This window comes from Salmo trutta, chromosome 23 (assembly GCF_901001165.1).
Source record: "Salmo trutta chromosome 23, fSalTru1.1, whole genome shotgun sequence".
NCBI classification, from domain to species: domain Eukaryota; kingdom Metazoa; phylum Chordata; class Actinopteri; order Salmoniformes; family Salmonidae; genus Salmo; species Salmo trutta.
The window spans coordinates 33,430,823-33,451,510 of record NC_042979.1 but is presented as its reverse complement, the minus strand read 5'-3'; the positions used below and the strand labels follow the sequence as shown (position 1 = coordinate 33,451,510).

Here is a 20,688-nt window from a genome sequence, read left to right as displayed (position 1 = left end):
AACACAATAAAATGTGGAATAAGACAAGGGGTATGGAATACTTTCTGGAGGCTCTGTACGTGTGCCAATATACACGTGACCAGAGGCCTGGCCATGACCCAACATAGTCTAGTGTACAAATTACGTGGAATATACATTTTGCCTGCCAGGGTCTTTACACCTAAATGTGTTCATATTTGTAAAGTATAATGGACAGACAGACACGGGACAGTACGTTTAGATGGATATAGGTCATTTTGGCATGCAACATTGGCAAAATTCCAAAAGTTTTACTGCCGAAACATATTGTCACAAATAATTAATCCACTTAGAAATTGTGAAATGGTGAGATATTGTTGAGATTGATGTGATACTGAATGAAAACTTCATTAGAGAGTCTGAAACAACTTTGTGAAACATGACTGTTTTTGTGACAACATCGCCACTTGCTGGAGAAAATGAAAGCTTGAGAAAAGGTTGATTCTAGAACGTTCAAAGAGCAAGGAGTCACATTATAAAGTCTTCTTACTCACTGAACATCGAACATGCCTTTGGTCAATGTTCAGGCAGCCGGTGTAATATGTGACCATAGGTACTGGCTAGATTACCCCTCAACCTGCTTATGTATTTTGTTCATATGCTTTTTTTAACCATGATCTATTTATGTGGCAATAAGACTTTAATCCATCCGGTGGGGATGAGAGCAAATAAACATAAACATGTTGTAATGTGTTTGTGGAAATATTCTAGATATTCATACTTGTAGTAGGTATTTACAATAAATAGCCTAGCTATCATGAGGACCTCTAACTCATAAATAATGTATGTATATTTCCTTTACATTATTTATGAGTTGAAAGTCAGATAGCTAGATTGAAAGGTCATCTAGCCAGTCCCTATGGTCACATATTACACTGGCTGCTTGACCATTATCCAAACAAATGCTCGATTTTCAGTGATGTACTGTCTCATGGCTCAATAGATAAATGGAGACATATGAGATGTCTTATATGATTTGCTAGATTAGATTTCGTCCCATTTCCACATTGATTCAAGCCCCACCCGCTCGAGGCTAATGCAGTCTTGCCAGTTGTCAGCAGACTGGCAACACCGTAGGACATCATGTTTGCGACGCTGAAGTTTGCAGCGTTGTTGCTCGCGGTTGTTGTCTGCTGGGCAACGCAAGATTATGATTATAATGACGCTGAAATAGACGAGGAGCCTACTTTGGGTGATTCTCCGTATGGATCTCTTTGGCCGTTGCCTCAGAAAGTCCAAATATCCACGGTAGTATTCAAACTCAGCGGTGCTAGCTTCCATATATTCGACGCTAAAGAATCGTCTTCTGGTGCGAGCTGCAGACTTCTTCAAAATGCATATCGAAGGTAAGACGACTGAGTCATGTAAATAACAGGCATCAGCATGCTTTCATGATTTGTTTGTTTTGCGTTAGCTCCTTTTAAAGTGGCAATATGCGGTTGTTACATGAGGTTGTTTTTTTTACTTTTAAATGAATGTACCCATTGATTCTTGAAGAGTATAAATTAATTGCCTCATGAGTTTACGAATGAGGCGTTACATTTCTCCAGTCCCAACCCTAAGCTGTTTACCCCAAAAGGTGTCGCTTATTATTGTTTAACTAGTGATTATGATTGATTGTTTTTTTATAAGATAAGTTTAATGCTAGCTGGCAACTTACCTTGGCTTCTTACTGCATTTGCGTAACAGGCAGGCTCCTCGTGGAGTGCAATGTAAAGCAGGTGGTTAGAGCGTTGGACTAGTTAACCGTAAGGTTGCAAGATTGAATCCCCAAGCTGACAAGGTAAAAATCTGTCGTTCTGCCCCTGAACAAGGCAGTTAACCCACCGTTCCTAGGCCGTCATTGAAAATAAGAATGTGTTCTTAACTGACTTGCCTAATTAAAAAATATTATTAAAAAAAAAAAAATCTGTAAATCGGTGGCCAAAAATACCGATTTACTGATTGTTATGAAAGCTTGAAATCTTCCCTAATTAATCGTCCATTCCGATTAATCGGTCAACCTCTAGTACTAACTCCATAACCTTATCTTTGAGACTTATACTTTCTATAGTACTGTTGTCCTGAGAGGAAAGCTTGCAAGTAAGCATTTCATTGTACTGTTTACAACACTACACTGTTTCCTGTGCATATGGCTAACTTTGATTTGAGACATATCCAGGTTTGCAGCAGTGTGTTGTAAATGGGGATGTAACAATTCACCGATACCCATCCGTCACAGATTCAAATGTTTAAGATACAAGTGCATTGGTCCGCGGACCACAAACTGACCCAAATGTAGCATGCATCGGTCAGAAAATCTATTCAAACGTTCCGAATCAGCAGTTCAATTTGTTGTTGTTGCTCATATTACGTTCTTCATACCTTCCGAAAAGACCATCTATTGTGACAACTGAAGTCCTATCCTTCAGTGTCAAACTGCATGTGACTATTTTGTTTTTGATCTACAAGTCATTTTGAATGCAGAACAACTCAAGGCGATATCAGTAGCCTAGTCAAACTGCGCACTGTGCTGCAGGTGGCCTAGCGGTTAAGAGATTGGGCCAGTAACCGAAAGCTTGCTGGTTCGAATCCCAGAGATGATTAGATGACATCTATTAATGTGCCCTTGAGCAAGGCACTTAACCCTAATTGCTCCTGTAAGTCGCTCTGGATAAGAGCGTCTGCAATAGTGTTGGTAGTTTTGCTTTAAATAGAGTATTTGGTCGTTTTTTGATATACAGGGTAAAGTTGATAACTTCATAACGAGGACAGCAGTCACTTTTGCGAGGAGAACTGTGTGGCAGAAGCGAGAGAAGAGAAGATCACTCTTAACTTCCAAACGATCAAACCCATTTGATTTTGAGATATGTGGGGGGGTGAAATCCAAAGTTGTGCCATGTATTGGCTTTGTCATAGCTAATTTCTAAACGATAAATATTGATACTAACTCAAACATTTCATCTGCAAAAATGACAAGTGTGTGATGGTGATTTCAGAACCAAAGTGGGGGACCAAAAACAGGCTACAGTGCACCCCCCTAATCTGATATGGTAGATGCCTAGTCTCCCTTATGGCTCAACTCAGGGGCCTACATAGTACATGCACTATAGACATACATAATTTACACACACACCACATATCAAACTGACTCTTATGAATCATTTCAAACCTAACTAAAACGTATCTGTCCTGTATGGTATCGGAGCCCATACGTTTAGATGCGTATTGAATCCTCTTGAAATGGTAAGGTGCACATCCCTAGTTGTAAAGCATGTCTTTGCAATCGTTGTGATTGTGACTTTTGATTAACCATTGTCTGTGTCTCGTTTCCTAATTGCTAGGTCTGGGGACTTTTAGCCAGTTGGTGTATAAGGATGAATATGGAGCAGTAAGTTTGCGTTAGTGCCATGTGAATAGTTTGCCACATTCAACTAGGAGGCCTTACCCACGTCTGAACACCAGTCGTATGATTGCGGAAGTAAACTACCTCACCGGTTTTCATTTGTTATTATTCCAAGTGTTTTGTATTGCATCAACACATTTGGACATTCAGTTGCCCTCAATTTAGCAAGCTATTTTCAATCCAACATTGTGGTTTTGGCCTCAGTATTCATTATATATAAGTAGTTTAAATTGTACCAATATTTCAATAATACTTTCATTTTAAAATTGTTTTATTTTCACAGAAAAGCATCAATAGGACAGACATTCACGACTTCCCACGGTTTGCACATCGAGGCCTCTTATTGGACACGTCTCGTCACTTCCTGCCCATCAAAGTCATTTTAGCCAATCTGGTAAGAGGACGATACATGGATCCTGATTTCAGTTCACTGTGTTGTTATGGTTATATGTTTGTGTTGGCCATATGTTCAAATCATTTTCAATTTGTAATAATGGCATAACATAACGTCATACTCGTAACATCATGTTCTCCCCCAATCCATACACAGGAAGCCATGGCGTGGAACAAATTCAATGTGTTCCACTGGCACATAGTAGATGACCCCTCCTTCCCTTACCTGAGCCGTACCTTCCCCCAGCTGAGTCAACATGTGAGTGGATGGGCATTGTTATTGATATCCTGGTACCATTTCAGCTGCTATGCCTTCAGTTTTCACATACCTGAAAGGACTAGATGGGTGAAGGGGATATGACGAAAGTGAAATGTGAAAAGAATATGGTCAGTGCTTCACAAGGCCTATTGGAGGGCTAGGTAGAGCCGTCATATTGGTAACACATCTGTAATCATAGATGTAGGGATATATAACCAGTCTAAACTTCATTGTGATCATGAAGTACAGGACGTGCATAAATTATGCATGTTTCATATAAATGTCAAATGTGTGTAGATAACTTTTTCTATCCTGTGACTGCAGGGAGCATACCAGCCGTACACACGTGTACACGCCTTCTGATGTGAAGATGATCATCGAGTTTGCTCGCCTAAGGGGCATTCGGGTTGTCCCCGAGTTTGACACCCCTGGGCACACTCAGTCATGGGGCAAAGGTGAATGTGGGGTCATTCAGATGAACATTTTCTGGCTGTATCGAGGGGTTCATTTCTAGGGGGTCAGGGTTGTCTTTTGTCCTTTAGACATGCACATTTTCATAATCTTTTTGTAAGAATTTAACTGAAATATGCAGCTACCTGATATTGCATTGGTTTTATCTGCACCAAATTACTCCTCTTTCCTCTCGAATGCACCCATCTCACTCATGCTTCCCTCCCCCTCATGCTCACCCCTTCCAGGGCAGAAGGACCTGCTGACCCCCTGTTACTCTGGAGCCAGCCCCTCTGGTTCGTTCGGACCGGTCAACCCCATGCTCAACACAACCTATGACTTTATGAGCATGTTCTTCAAGGAAGTCAGCACAGTGTTCCCTGATGCCTACGTCCATCTGGGAGGAGACGAGGTCAACTTTAGCTGCTGGTGAGACAGGGACATTTAACATGCATTTTCCAATGGGAGTTACAGTTAATATATTCATTTACATTTACGTCATTTAGCAGACGCTCTTATCCAGAGCGACTTACAAATTGGTGCATTCACCTTATGATATCCAGTGGAACAACCACTTTACAATAGTACATCTATCTTTTTTGGGGTGGGGGGGGGTTAGAAGGATTACTTAATCCTATCCCAGGTATTCCTTAAAGAGGTGGGGTTTCAGGTGTCTCCGGAAGGTGGTGATTGACTCCGCTGTCCTGGCGTCGTGAGGGAGCTTGTTCCACCATTGGGGTGCCAGAGCAGCGAACAGTTTTGACTGGGCTGAGCGGGAGCTGTGCATCCGCAGAGGTAGGGAGGCGAGCAGGCCAGAGGTGGATGAACGCAGTGCCCTTCTTTGGGTGAAGGGACTGATCAGAGCCTGAAGGGACTGATCAGAGCCTGAAGGTACGACGGAGCTGTGACGGTTCCCCTCACAGCTCCGTAGGCAAGCACCATGGTCTTGTAGCAGATGCAAGCTTCAACTGGAAGCCAGTGGAGTGTGCGGAGGAGCGGGGTGACGTGAGAGAACTTGGGAAGGTTGAACACCAGACGGGCTGCGGCGTTCTGGATGAGTTGTAGGGGTTTAATGGCACACTTAACTACAGCACCCACTTAACCACAGACTCCTCATCCACTACAAATTTATGACCACAATAATTGTCAATAGCCAACAGCCATGTGACACTGGCTTGTTTGACACTCAATGGAAATTAAATCACAGAAACCCGTACGGTAGGCCGTGTCTTGGCTAACATCAAGCACATCAATAAAAATCACTTCTACTTTCTGCCTCTGTGACCCACAGGAAGTCCAACCCTGACATCCAGAAGTTCATGGAGCAGAAAGGCTTTGGGATGGACTACAGCAAGCTGGAGTCTTTCTACAGCCAGAGGTGTGGCTTCATTCAGACCTCTGGATGGCCTTAAAGTGAAACAAATTACGTTGATCAGTCATTCGGCCAACCTGAGAAACCGTAACTTATCCATATATTCTCAAAGATTTTCTCTCCTTGATTTCCACTCTTTTTTTCTGAAGCTTAATTATTCACGTTATCATGTGGTTATTTTCTGTCACATGATAGGCTCTTAGATATCGTCACCACTACCAACAAGGGCTACATGATCTGGCAGGAGGTCTTTGACAACGGTGTTAAGGTAGTCGAACAACAGCAGTTATCAGCACTGGCAGAGTGAAAAGTAGCCACTCCGATGTCTAGAAATCAAAGGGTCATTTTCTGAAATCAAATTCGGATACTTCTATAATCCAAATATCTTCAGTTACCCTACTCACTTCTTACCTGGTGTTTACATAGTAGTACATTTAGCTTCATGGCTTGGCTTCTATAGTTTCCCCCCTGTTAGAGTTGGAAAGGAAAAGCTAATACTATCTGATAACCACCAGAACTTAAAGTCTGTCTGTTTGAGCTTGCCTGGATTAATAGACCAATAGAAAAGTCCCAAAACTGAAAATGCCACCCATCTGGGAGGGGATTCGAGGAAGCTTAATCGAATTCCCATCAGACTCAAGCAAACGCTCAATGTATTTGAGTCGATCGGCTATTTGAAACCCAAGTCTGACCACCACATCTACAAATAATGCACAGACCAACATGTTTTCTGAGTCTAACAAATCAGTGTAATACTTGCAGTTGAAGTCGGACACGATAGTGCATGTGTGGATGGGGAACAAGGTGGAGGAGGTGCTTCAGAAGGTGACAGAGGCAGGCTTCACCACCATCCTCTCCGCCCCCTGGTACCTAGACTACATTAGCTATGGACAGGACTGGCAGAAGTACTACAGAGCCGAGCCGCTCAGCTTCAGGGGTCAGTTGGCTTCATCAGATGGTGTTTTTATACTCTCAACGTGTGTAAAAAAATATAGATATATTTATGGAAATTGCTCTGAGTTTTAGCCTAACACGCCAAGGCTGACAATGCCAAAATGGTGATTAAAAACTGAAAGACCTCACTCAACAGGTTTGCACTTGGATATTGCACAGCTGTATCGAAATCTCTGCTCTCTGGAAGAAAGTTGTGTTGTATGGAGATGGTGACTGTTGGAAGGCGGGTTTGGCTCCATATTGTGCCATTGGCTCTTGCTGGTTTTGAGAGCAGCCTATTCAGTTGAAAAAGTGTCTTGTTTAAATCTATTACAAATGTTTCTCCATCCTGGTCTTGGGTTCCCAAAGGCTTGTTTTTGCCTTGCCACTAAAAACCTTCTTCATATCATCAAAGCTTGATGATGAGTTGATCATTTGAATCAGCTGTGTAATTTTAGGGCAAAAAATAAAATGCCCCTTTGGTTCCCCAGGACCATTATTGAGAAACACTGTATTACAATGTTGACAGGGGGCCCGAAGTATACATCTTCATGGCTTGTTGCAGTGTATTACTTTCCAAATACTATCACTGACAATTCCTACATTGTCAGTTATTTTCCTTTCTGTACATGTTCACTTGGCATTCATGATGCATTGTTTTTCAGCTGCACGATGCTTCTCTTATATCAGGGTTACATTCAAGACCAGCAACACTGTAACATGTTAAACATTATGAGCAAGAAGTTGACATACAGTGCATTCAGAAAGTATTCAGAACCCTTCCCTTTTTCCACATTGTGTTACGTTACAGCCTTATTCTAAAATTGATTAAATAAATAAAAAGCCTCATCAATCTACATACAATACCCCATAATGACAAAGCGAAAACAGGTTTTTAGACATTTTTGCAAATGTAGAAAAATATATATATATGTAGTATTGAAATTGGGCTCAGGTGCATCCTGTTTCCAGTGATCATCCTTGATGTTTCTACAAGTTGATTGGAGTTCACCTGTGGTAAATTCAATTGATTGGACATGATTTGGAAAGGCACACATCTTTCTATTTAAGGTCCCACCAAGCCATAAGGTCGAATTAATTGTCCGTAGATCTCTGAGACAGGATTGAGGCACGGATCTGGGGAAGGGTGGCAAAAACATTCTGCAGCATTGAAGGTCCTGAAGAACACCGTGGCCTTCACTTTTTAAATAGAAGAAGTTTGGAACCACCAATACTCTTCCTAGAGCTGGCCCCTTGGCCAAACTAAGCAATCAGGGGCCTTTGTCAGGGAGGTGACCAAGAGCCTTTGTCAGGGAGGTGACCAAGAACCCAATGGCCATTCTGACAGAGCTCCAGACTTCCTCTGTGGAGATGGGAGAACCTTCAGCGGCATGGAATTGGAGACTCAGGCTCGAGGGAAAGATGAACGGAGCAAAGTACAGAGAGCTCCTTGATGAAAACCTGCTCCAGAGCACTCAGGACCTCAGACTGGGGCGAAGGTTCACTTTCCAACAGGACATTGACCCTAAGCACACAGCCAAAACAACACAGGAGTGGTTACGGGACAAGTCTCTGAATGTCCTTGAGTGGCCCAGCCAGAGCCCGGACTTTAACCCAATCAAACATCTCTGGAGAGACCTGAAAATAGCTGTGCAGCGACGCTCCCCATCCAACCTGACAGAGCTTGAGAGGATCTGCAGAGAAGAATGGGAGAAACTCCCCAAATACAGGTGTGCCAAGCTTGTAGCGTCATAACCAAGAAGATTCGAGGTTGTAATCGCTGCCAAAGGTGCTTCAACAAAGTACTGGGTAAAGGGCCTGAATACTTATATCAATATCATATTTCAGTTTATTTTTAATACATTTGCAAACATTTCTAAAAACCTGCTTTTGCTTTGTGGTATTGTGTGTAGATTGAGAGGGGGGGGGGGAACGATTTGATCTAGTCTTCCCTGTGGCTCAGTTGGTAGAGCATTGTGTTTGCAACGCCAGCATGGTGTGTGCAACGCCAGGGTTGTGGGTTTGATTCCCACGGGGGGCCAGTACAAAAAAATAAAATTAAAATAAATGCATGAAATGTATGCATTCACTACTGTAAGTCGCTCTGGATAAGAGCGTCTGCTAAATTACTAAAATTTAAATTTTAGAATAAGGCTAACAAAATGTGGAAAAAATCAAAGGTTCTGAATACTTTCCGAATGCACTGTAAAACCTTACAAATGCAGCCAACTTTGGACTTTGCTCCATCTGTATTGTGACGTCTACCCCAAAGAGAGACAAATGCCAATGCACTGATGAAAACCACCCCACCGGAAGCGTCTGACAAGAGGACCGCTCCTTCAATTGGTCACTGCTCTGTTTTGCATCTTGAATGCAAGCTTATCCATGAGAGCTCTGCTGTGGCATTTTGTTTTTCTATTTAATGTTTTTCTCTCCAAAAAATACTACTCTACCCTAATTAGTACTAATAATACTCCTAATTGCTAAGGCTATTTCTCAATCACATGTTAAAGGCAGACTCACTAATCCACATGTGGAAAGGCAACCAGCAGCAGTACCAGGCTGAGATGATGAGGGTCACAGCATCAGGCTACCAGACCCTGCTCTCCACACCCTGGTACCTCAACCGCATCTCCTACGGCCAAGACTGGCAGGCCACTTACAAGGTCGACCCACAGAACTTCAATGGTGTGTGCCCTATATGGCTGTGTTTACACAGGCAGATAAATTCTGATATTGTTCTCCACTAATTAAAAAAAATAAAAAATATATATATATATGTGGGGAAAAAACAATCAGAATTAGGCTGCGTTTACATTGGCAGCCCATATAAATGCTTTGGACAGAGGCTTTATTTCTGAGAAAGTACCATTCCTCGGCTCTTACTTGTCTTTGCTGTGTTAGTTCAACTCGTGCATCCTTAAATTGTCCAACTTATTTGGTGCTTGTTCATGTTAAGGTTTGAGGAGTTTTTAGTTTGTCGTTTTGCACACTGGCCCCAACACTCATCACAAACCCAGTGGTGTTAAGTACTTAAGTAAAAATATTTTAAAGTACTTCGTAAGTCTTTTTTTTTGGTATCTACTTCACTATTTATATTTTTGCCAACTTTTACTTCACTACATTCCTAAAGAAAATAATGTACATTTTACTCCATACATTTTCCCTGACACCCAAAAGTACTTGTACCATTTTGAATGCTTAGCAGGACAGGTAAAGGGTCCAATTCACGCACTTATCAAGAGAACATCCCTGGTCATCCCTACTGTCTCTGATCTGGTCGGACTCACTAAACACGTTTCGTTTGTAAATGATGTGTTAGCCAGGGGCACACTGTCTGTAAATGAAAAAACCGTGCCGCCTAGTTAGCTTAATATAATGAATTTTAAATGATTTATACTTCTACTTTTGATACCTAAGTACATTTTATCAATTACATGTACTTTTGATACTTAAGTATATTTAAAACCAAATAGTTTTAGACTTTTACTTGTCGTATTTTACTGGATGACTTTTACCTTAATAGAAAATGTCTCAAGTATCTTTACTTCTCCTCAAGTATGACAATTGGGTACTTTTTCCACCACTGACAATACCTCACTCAATATTAACAGTAGGGCAGCAAAAACCAATACAGTGAATGACTCGCTTTATGGTTTGTTGATAAAGAAAGACTTTGCCTGGCCCTGCTGTTCTAGAGTGCTAGTGGATTCATGTGACACAGGGAAAACGCTCCCCGTGCCAAAAGCAATCTGCTTTTTTTCTTATGAGCCGATGGTCACACGGTTTGGATTTCTGTGCAACTAAGTGCAAGCCTGTTGACTGAAGTAGCAGAAAAATATCCCTCCAGAAACTCTGTTTACATGGTAAGATTAAATACAGATATTGGCATACATAAATGTTTACATATATGATGTTTATGTGAATGTGATTCACATAAACCCCTAAATTACCCTTTGAACCCAGGCACAGATACCCAGAAAAAGCTGGTGATTGGAGGAGAGGCATGTCTGTGGGGAGAATATGTGGATGCTACCAACCTGACCCCTAGACTCTGGTACACCAGGCAACACCACATTAATAATAATGCAACATCCTTTCTCTCATCTATCTCACACATATGTTCAGCAATGTTATAGCCTACAGTTTAATTACTAAGAAGTCTGTTGGTCCCATAACGTGTTTCTCTCCTATGCTCAGGCCCCGTGCCAGTGCTGTAGGGGAGCGGTTGTGGAGTGACAGGGATGTGAGGGACCTAAACGATGCCTACAGTCGTCTAGCCAAGCACCGCTGTCGCATGGTCCAGTAAGTCGTGCCCATAGAGATACATAAACTCAGCAAAAAAAGAAACATCCTCTCACTGTCAACTGCATTTATTTTCAGCAAACTTAACATGTGTAAATACACTTCTCAAAAAAATAAAGGGAACCATTAAACAACACAATGTAGCTCCAAGTCAATCACATTTCTGTGAAATCAAACTGTCCACTTAGGAAGCAACACTGATTGACAATAAATTTCACATGCTGTTGTGCAAATGGAATAGACAACAGGTGGAAATTATAGGCAATTAGCAAGACACCCCCAATAAAGGAGTGGTTCTGCAGGTGGGGACCAGAGACCACTTCTCAGTTCCTATGCTTCCTGGCTGATGTTTTGGTCACTTTTGAATGCTGGCGGTGCTTTCACTCTAGTGGTAGCATGAGACGGAGTCCACAACCCACTCAAGTGGCTCAGGTAGTGCAGCTCCTCCAGGATGGCACATCAATGCAAGCTGTGGCAAGAAGGTTTGCTGTGTCTGTCAGCGTAGTGTCCAGAGCATGGAGGCGCTACCAGGAGACAGGCCAGTACATCAGGAGACGTGGAGGAGGCCGTAGGAGGGCAACAACCCAGCAGCAGGACCGCTACCTCCGCCTTTGTGCAAGGAGGAGCAGGAGAAGCACTGCCAGAGCCCTGCAAAATGACCTCCAGCAGGCCACAAATGTGCATGTGTCTGCTCAAACGGTCAGAAACAGACTCCATGAGGGTGGTATGAGGGCCCGACGTCCACAGGTGGGGGTTGTGCTTACAGCCTAACACCGTGCAGGACGTTTGGCATTTGCTAGAGAACACCAAGATTGGCAAATTTACCACTGGCGCCCTGTGCTCTTCACAGATGAAAGCAGGTTCACACTGAGCACGTGACAGAGTCTGGAGACGCCGTGGAGAACGTTCTGCTGCCTGCAACATCCTCCAGCATGACCGGTTTGGCGGTGGGTCAGTCATGGTGTGGGGTGGCATTTCTTTGGGGGGCCGCACAGCCCTCCATGTGCTCGCCAGAGGTAGCCTGACTGCCATTAGGTACCGCGATGAGATCCTCAGACCCCTTGTGAGACCATATGCTGGTGCGGTTGGCCCTGGGTTCCTCCTAATGCAAGACAATGCTAGACCTCATGTGGCTGGAGTGTGTCAGCAGTTCCTGCAAGAGGAAGGCATTGATGCTATAGACTGGCCCGCCCGTTCCCCAGACCTGAATCCAATTGAGGACATCTGGGACATCATGTCTCGCTCTATCCACCAACGCCACGTTGCACCACAGACTGTCCAGGAGTTGGCGGATGCTTTAGTCCAGGTCTGGGAGGAGATCCCTCAGGAGGTCATCCGCCACCTCATCAGGAGCATGCCCAGGCGTTGTAGGGAGGTCATACAGGCACGTGGAGGCCACACACACTACTGAGCCTCATTTAGACTTGTTTTAAGGACATTACATCAAAGTTGGATCAGCCTGTAGTGTGGTTTTCCACTTTAATTTTGAGTGTGACTCCAAATCCAGACCTCCATGGGTTGATAAATTGGATTTCCATTGATTATTTTTGTGTGATTTTGTTGTCAGCACATTCAACTATGTAAAGAAAAAAGTATTTAAGATTATTTCTTTCATTCAGATCTAGGATGTGTTGTTTAAGTGTTCCCTTTATTTTTTGAGCAGTATATTTATGTGAACATAACAAGATTCAACAACTGAGACATTAACTGAACAAGTTCCGCAGACATGTGACTAACAGAAATTGAATAATGTGTCCCTGAACAAAGGGGGTGTCAAAATCAAAAGTAACAGTCAGTATCTGGTGTGGCCACCAGCTGCATTAAGTACTGCAGTGCATCTCCTCCTCATGGACTGCACCAGATTTGCCATGCTGTGAGATGTTACCCCACTCTTCCACCAAGGCACCTGCAAGTTCCCAGACATTTCTGGGGGGAATGGCCCTAGCCCTAGATCCAACAGGTCCCAGGCGTGCTCAATGGGATTGAGATCCGGGCTCTTCGCTGGCCATGGCAGAACACTGACATTCCTGCCTTGCAGGAAATAACACACAGAACCAGCAGTATGGATGGTGGCATGGTCATGCTGGAGGGTCATGTCAGGATGAGCCTGCAGGAAGGGTACCACATGAGGGAGGAGGATGTCTTCCCTGTAATGCACAGCGTTGAGATTGCCTGCAATGACAACAAGCTCAGTCCGATGATGCTGTGACACACCGCCCCAGACCATGACGGACCCTCCACCTCCAAATTGATCCCGCACCAGAGTACAGGCCTCAGTGTAACGTTCATTCCTTCGACGATAAACGCGAATCCGACCATCACCCCTGGTGAGACAAAACCATGACTCGTCAGTGAAGAGCTCTTTTTGCCAGTCCTGTCTGGTCCAGCGATGGTGGGTTTGTGCCCTTAGGCGACGTTGTTGCCGGTGATGTCTGGTGAGGACCTGCCTTTTAACAGGCCTACAAGCCCTCAGTCCAGCTTCTCTCAGCCTATTGCGGACAGGCAGTTGTTGTTGCCATCCTGTACCTGTCCTGCAGGTGTGATGTTCGGATGTACCAATCCTGTGCAGGTGTTGTTACACGTGGTCTGCCACTGCAAGGACGATCAGCTGTCCGTCCTGTCTCCCTGTAGCGCTATCTTAGGCGTCTCACAGTACGGACATTGCAATTTATTGCCCTGGCCACATCTGCAGTCCTCATGACTCCTTGCAGCATGCCTAAGGCGCGTTCACGCAGATGAGCAGGGACCCTGGGCATCTTTCTTTTGGTGTTTTTCAGAGTCAGTAGAAAGGCCTCTTTAGTGTCCTACGTTTTCATAGCTGTGACCTTAATTGCCTACTGTCTGTAAGCTGTTAGTGTCTTAACGACCGTTCCACAGGTGCATGTTCATGAATTGTCTATTGTTCAGTGAACATGCATGGAGAACAGTGTTTTAAACCCTTTACAATGGGTGAAGTTAATTCATAAAATTCCAAATATCTTTGAAAGACAGGGTCCTGAAAAAGGGACGTTTCTTTTTTTGCTGAGTTTACTTCTCTGTATTATTATTCTATTTCATTCCATGGTGGCCCCCCAGTCGTAGTAAAAAGAATCATCACCTCTTGACGGTAGTATACAATGTGGTAACTCTCTCTTCCTGTCCTCTCTCTTGACTGGTAACTCTCTCCCCCCCACCCTCCCCAGGCGTGGTATCCCAGCTGAGCCTCTCTTTACAGGTTACTGTGCACATGAGTACAAAGGGGTATGAAAAGTGAAGACCACTGTGATCGTCTTCATGCCTTCATTGATGCACTGATGCGAGCCCAAATTTTTTACGTTTTCCAGAACAATCCTCATTCCATGTAATCTCACATTGATCTTGTTTTTAGAAAACATTTTTTTTATATGAATGTATGATTCAAATGATTAATAATTACATTTTAGTTAATTAGCAGATGCTCTTACAGCGACTTGCAGTAGTTAGTGCATAAATGTTCATTTATTTTTTTATACTGGTCCCATCGTGGGATTCAAACCCTGAAATTGCAAGCTCCATGCTCTACCAACTGAGCCACATGGGACTTAATAATAATAAACCTTTGCAAGGTCAGTTGTCTGTGTACAGTGCTGTGGACACCTGAAGTGTGATAGTTACATACTCATGGAAATGACACATTTCATCACAAGATCATCTTTCATACAATGTCTATACATTTTACTACAATATGTTCAGCAGCACTACTATATGCCCTCATACACGGACTACCATGTTCTTGATTAATCTGTTTGCACAGTAAACAACCTTACAAGAGTATTGACAGTGGCATTCCTGGCTTACATTTACATTCAAACATCATGTATATTCCACAGAAACATACTATAACCACTGAATTGTGCTATTGTTTGGTACAAAAGTCCATTAGTCCAATCCTAATCTCTTGTGACACAAAACATGGCCATGCCACATGCTTGAACTGGATGCCGAGATTTGTCAAACCATAACGGTTCAGTTTCGAAGTGCAACAATCCCAAGTCCTGCAGCCATTTCTTGTAGTTTAGGAACAGGAGGTGATGTCATCAGGCGAGGCCAGCCATCTTGTTGAGCAGGGTGTTCTGGTGCTGGAGGTTCATGGCCTTGTAGCTGTCTAGCTAGAAGGTGGCGTTGTCAGAGTTCGCAGGGCGGTAGAGTAGCCCTGAAACCGAGGAGGAAAGATGAGATTCATTACGACCTGGGACATATTTATTAGTGCACACTTTAGAAAAAAGTCAATATGACCCTGGTAAAAGGTGCTAAACATGGACTTAGACATCGCATCATTATATCTGTCCGATTATGGCGTCTGTGAGAACATGGGCGGCGCCATGGAGACTGTCTCCATTTTGTAGTCCAAATTCTGTAAGCTGGCAAACAAATGGAAAGGGTGCACACTGCCACCTAGTGTCTTGTTTGAACAGGTATAAAGTCAAGGTTGGTGATTTACTGCTATTTGCAGTTATGGAATGTTTCCTCACGGGTATACATTATTGGCTGATCCCTCCTGGTGACCTGGATGGAATTATGTGATCCTTCCTTAACCCATAGGAAGTCCCACCCAGTTGACTACTTCAAAATGGTGAAATTCCGCAATGGCGCTGCCCATGCTAAAACAGACTTTTGTGCACTAGAATCCTATCTATCTCTATGGTGCTAACTGATGAGTCTACTGTATGTCTCTGATACAGTTCTATTGCAATCTGCATTTAGAATAGTGATGAAAGGGATTCGTCATTCGCTGGCAACAAGACCCACTGGAGATGAGCAAGACAAACAGCAAAACGAATAGTACAATTCACAATGCCCTTAAGTGTCTCCAATAATGACATGATTCATTTCAGAAATGGCTATTTACTTTCATTGTGGATTGATTGGTATAAGTAGAAGATGGTCTGTCACTATGTGAGGTTTCATTTACATTTTAGTCATTTAGCAGACGCTCTAATCCAGAGCGGTTTACAGGAGAAATTAGGGTTAAGTGCCTTGCTCAAGGGCACATCAACAGATTTTTCACCTAGTCAGCTCAGGGATTCAAACCAGCGACTACCTGCCGCCCCGGTGATATAAAGTACCTCTTCTCGGTCTGGGCGTTGTCATGGCAACTCTGGATGTCCCGCTAGCCTCTCGTCTCTGAGCCAGGTCACCGAGCTCAGGTGCTCCTCCCCCACTGTCACCCTCCCCCCGCCCCAGCCTCAGAGCCTACAGAGGGATAAACAACACTTACTACCGTAGTATTACTAATAGGGGCACTGTTACTACCGTAGTACTACTATCACCAACAAACCCACTACTGCATTGCTAATAATGTCTTCTTCTATGAACACTTATTTTCTGTGGACACTCTCCTTCTATGGACACTCACAAATCCACGACGAGACTATGGTACAGTACATAGGCAGAGATCTCATTGTGTACACAGCACTATCAAACGGTGTCCCTATGCAGTTTTTGATGATAAGCACAATAAATTCATAACATATTGTACAAATTGGATTCGTAACATATATGAAATCATCACTCTTCCTCTTCCCCCTCCTGGAACCGTGTCAAAACCTGTGAAGGAGAACAATTTAAATACTAACTGTAGAATCTTCGGTTGGTTCAGCTCATAGCTTTTACACAGCTTTGTGCTGTACTTAGAAGAGGACTGGCCACCCCTCATACTCTGGTTCCTCTCTAGGTTTCCTCCTAGGTTCTGGCCTTTCTAGGAAGTTTTTCCTAGCCACCTTGCTTCTACACCTGCATCGCTTGCTGTTTGGGGTTTTAGGCTGGGTTTCTGTACAGCACTTTGACATCAGCTGATGTAAAAAGGGCTATATAAATACATTTGAATGAATTTGATTGATACTCTTATTTGTAAAGTGATGTTAGCTATCAGTAGGCGTATCTTCCTACATCCACACTAGATCAGGGGTTCCCAAACGTTTTGCTTCGTGATCTACCAATTTCTGGGTTTCTGTTGAGTTGGGATGATGATGTCATTTCCATTACCTGTTCTATCAGAGCTTCCCTGGCCTCCTGTAGAAGTTTCTGGTCATCTAATTGGCTGAGGGGTTTGATTTCAAACAAATGGCCATCCTCTGCTCTGGTTGGTAATCAAGTCGACCAATCCTATGAAGCTCTTCCCGCTGCCAATTGGAATATATTCAACAGGTAGTTTCTCATTTATAAAACAGCTACTGCAGCATTTACTTTGCTATAAATATGATCATACTTCACTATTTTTATTCTCAAATGCGAGTGAAATGCTCACGCTGTCGAGCCTTAACCACCTGCCAACGTGGCTGGGGAAATGGACATCTTACCCCACCAGTGCCAAACTCTACCCGCATTTGGCAGGTGACGGGTGTTAATTTTAGGGCCTGTATTATTCTTACAGTCATTTAGGCCTACAGTTCTCATTGTTGGAGTGGACATGTGTTTTGCAGAACTCACAACCTATGCTACACTTGTGAGAAACTATTTATTTTATTTCATTCCATTTGAGTTTTGTCAATTTGTATATCATCTTTTGTTTGAAACACTCCTGTCAATGTTGAGTAAGGACGCGCACCTGATTTTGCTTATAGGAGGAGGAATAGTCCACATGGTCTGCATGCAAATGTAGGCCTATAAATGTGCCCATTTGGGGATGTCTTAAAGTATTTCTAATTGTCTTAACTCACCACCACTAATGAGCTGTGGAGCTTCTCAAAGTAATTTTTCTTCACCTCAAACAGCAAGTAAACTAAGTCTGTTTTTAGAATCAATTGAGAATGACAAAAGTTCCTCAAAGTATTTGAACAATATTTCCAGTGCTCGCTCTTTCGATAACCACTCAACATTAAAAGGACAAATGTAATGCTCTTATCCAGTGGAAACGTCATAAAATACCTGATTACTTCTTATCCTGTGCACAAATAGCCTACAGCTGTGTTTGTCCCGATGTAACTAGCATTGGAAACTCTGAGGGCACAGAATCTTAGTCTTATACTCAACTGGCCCCTCCCTGGATTTTGTGTTAAACGCTCTACAACAAAGCTTTCTTAGTGTCCAACAAGCTTTCTCTGCCCTTAGCCTTGTTCTGAACACCTCCAAAACAAAGGTCATGTGGTTTGGTAAGAAGAATGCCCCTCTCCCCACAGGTGTGATTACTACCTCTGAGGGTTTAGAGCTTGAGGTAGTCTTCTCATACAAGTACTTGGGAGTATGGCTAGAAGGTACACTGTCTTTCTCTCAGCACATATCAAAGCTGCAGGCTAAGGTTAAATCTAGACTTGGTTTCCTCTATCGTAATCGCTCCTCTTTCACCCCAGCTGACAAACTAATCCTGATTCAGTTGACTATCCTACCCATGCTAGATTATTGAGACGGAATTTATAGATTGGCAGGTAAGGGTACTCTCGAGCTGCTAGATGTTCTTTACCATTCGGCTATCAGATTTGCCACCAATGCTCCTTATAGGACACATCACTGCACTCTATAAACTTCAGTGAACTGGTCATCTCTGTATACCTGTCGCAAGACAGAATAAAAAATCATTTTTAAAAAAAAAAGACCCACTAGTTGTTGCTTATTTATAAAACCCTCTTAGGCCTCACTTCTCCCTATCTGAGATATCTACTGCAGCCCTCATCATCCACATACAACACCCATTCTGCCAGTCACATTCTGTTAAAGGTCCACAAAGCACACAGATCCCTGGGTCGCTCCTCTTTTCAGTTCACTGCAGCTAGCGACTGAAACGAGCTGCAACAAACACACAAACTGGACAGTTTTATCTCAATCTCTTCATTCAAAAACTCAATCATGGACACTCTACTGACAGTTGTTGCTGCTTTGCATGATGTATTGTTGTCTCTACCTTCTTGCCCTTTGTGCTGTTGTCTGTGCCCAATAATGTTTACCCTGTTTTGTGCTGCTACCATGTTGTCATGTTGTGTTGCTACCATGCTGTGTTTTCATGTGTTGCTGCCATGCTATATTGTTGTCTTCGGTCTCTTATGTAGTGTTGTGTTGTCTCTCTTTCTTTATCATGATGTGTATTTTGTCCTATATTTATATTTAATGTATTTTTAATCACAGCCCCCAACCCCCGTAGGAGGCCTTTTGGTAGGCCTTCATTGTAAATAAGAATTTGTTCTTAACTGACTTGCCTAGTTAAATAAAGGTTCAATGAAAAAATATTTTAATAGTTTCAAGTTTGGTAGAGCAAGTTTCAGGCGATCCAGTTGATTGTTGATACAATATTTCAAGTTTGTTACAGACAGGTCATGGGTAGCCAATGTGATTAATAGAATATTTATTTTTATCAGGATATTTTCTACCTGCAGGCTACAATGTTTTTATGTTTTGTGTTTATGTAGGACATTTTTACATAGTTGGCAATGGCAAGTTACTTTTAGATTTGTATACAATATTTCAAGTTTGTTACAGACAGGTCATGGGTAGCCAATGTGATTAATAGAATATTTATTTTTATCAGGATATTTTCTACCTGCAGGCTACAATGTTTTTATGTTTTGTGTTTATGTAGGACATTTTTACATAGTTGGCAATGGCAAGTTACTTTTAGATTTGTATAATTTTCATTTAGATTTAGAATGTAGATTAACCACAGATAATGATTTTGAGATACTAAATGAAACTGTTCCAAAAAAATGTGCATATGCAAATCATAACTGGCACTCAGATTGGTAAAATTTGTAAGATAAATTGGCCCTCCAAATGATAAAGGTTGCTGACTGCTGGTGTAGCCTATTACCGGCAACTTCAGGAGCATAATGGCAGAATGCGGGAGCAGCGAGAGGAGCGTCGGGAACCGTTTTTTTCCCTTCTGGTTAGGCTTGATTTCTGGCTAGCACTTGAGTAATTTGTATCATAATTATTTAATCAAACAGCCTGCTTAAAGGATCAGACTAGTTCAGTACATATAGCCTAATTGATTTTATTAAACACAGTGTTTTTTACAGTACCAGTCAAAAGTTTGTTTACACCTACTCATTCAAAGGTTTTTCTTTATTATTACTATTGTCTACATTGTAGAACAATTGCGAAGACATCAAAACTATGAAATAACACATTGAATCATGTAGTAACTAAAACGGTGTTAAACAAAAATAAAAAAATATATTTTAGATTCTTCAAAGTAGCCACCCTTTGCCTTGACGGCAGTTTCGCCCCTGCTCAACTCTAAACTTAGCACCTACTGTTGGCCTTGAACTGGCTGTCAAATAAGCTAAACACATTCTTTAAATGCCTGGCCATCATTTTTCATGATAACAATAATCAAAAACAGTAATGTATTCATATCTCAATGATGCAACTTTAAGAAATCTATCCACATTTTCCTCACACTTTCCTCATGAAAGCAACCTTCAAAATATATTCCCAAGCAGCATTCCCATCAGAATTTCACCTCCGGTTTTACATTTTAAAAAGCAAAGTGTAATGAGTATTAAAACTGGCCTGATTTTTTTTTTTTTTATTGTATTAATAATTTATAGGTAACTCGTCAATTTAGTACAGTTTATAGTGTGCAACGGGACAGTTCCTGAACCCTCGCACCAGGTTTCATTCCGG

General features: G+C 42.4%; 1 protein-coding gene across 1 annotated transcript; it reads left to right on the top strand.

Annotated features, from left to right (window-relative positions):
• The first annotated feature begins 1,277 nt into the window (after positions 1-1,277).
• Positions 1,278-14,703, top strand: LOC115159850 (beta-hexosaminidase subunit beta-like). Its single transcript, XM_029709914.1, is given in 13 exon segments — positions 1,278-1,364; positions 3,342-3,388; positions 3,687-3,797; positions 3,954-4,055; positions 4,380-4,396; positions 4,398-4,510; positions 4,754-4,934; positions 5,797-5,883; positions 6,073-6,145; positions 6,640-6,814; positions 10,777-10,867; positions 11,011-11,115; positions 14,298-14,703. Coding segments are annotated over 13 exon segments (1,179 nt in total). The 5' UTR covers positions 1,278-1,351; the 3' UTR covers positions 14,362-14,703.
• Positions 14,704-20,688: the final 5,985 nt, after the last annotated feature.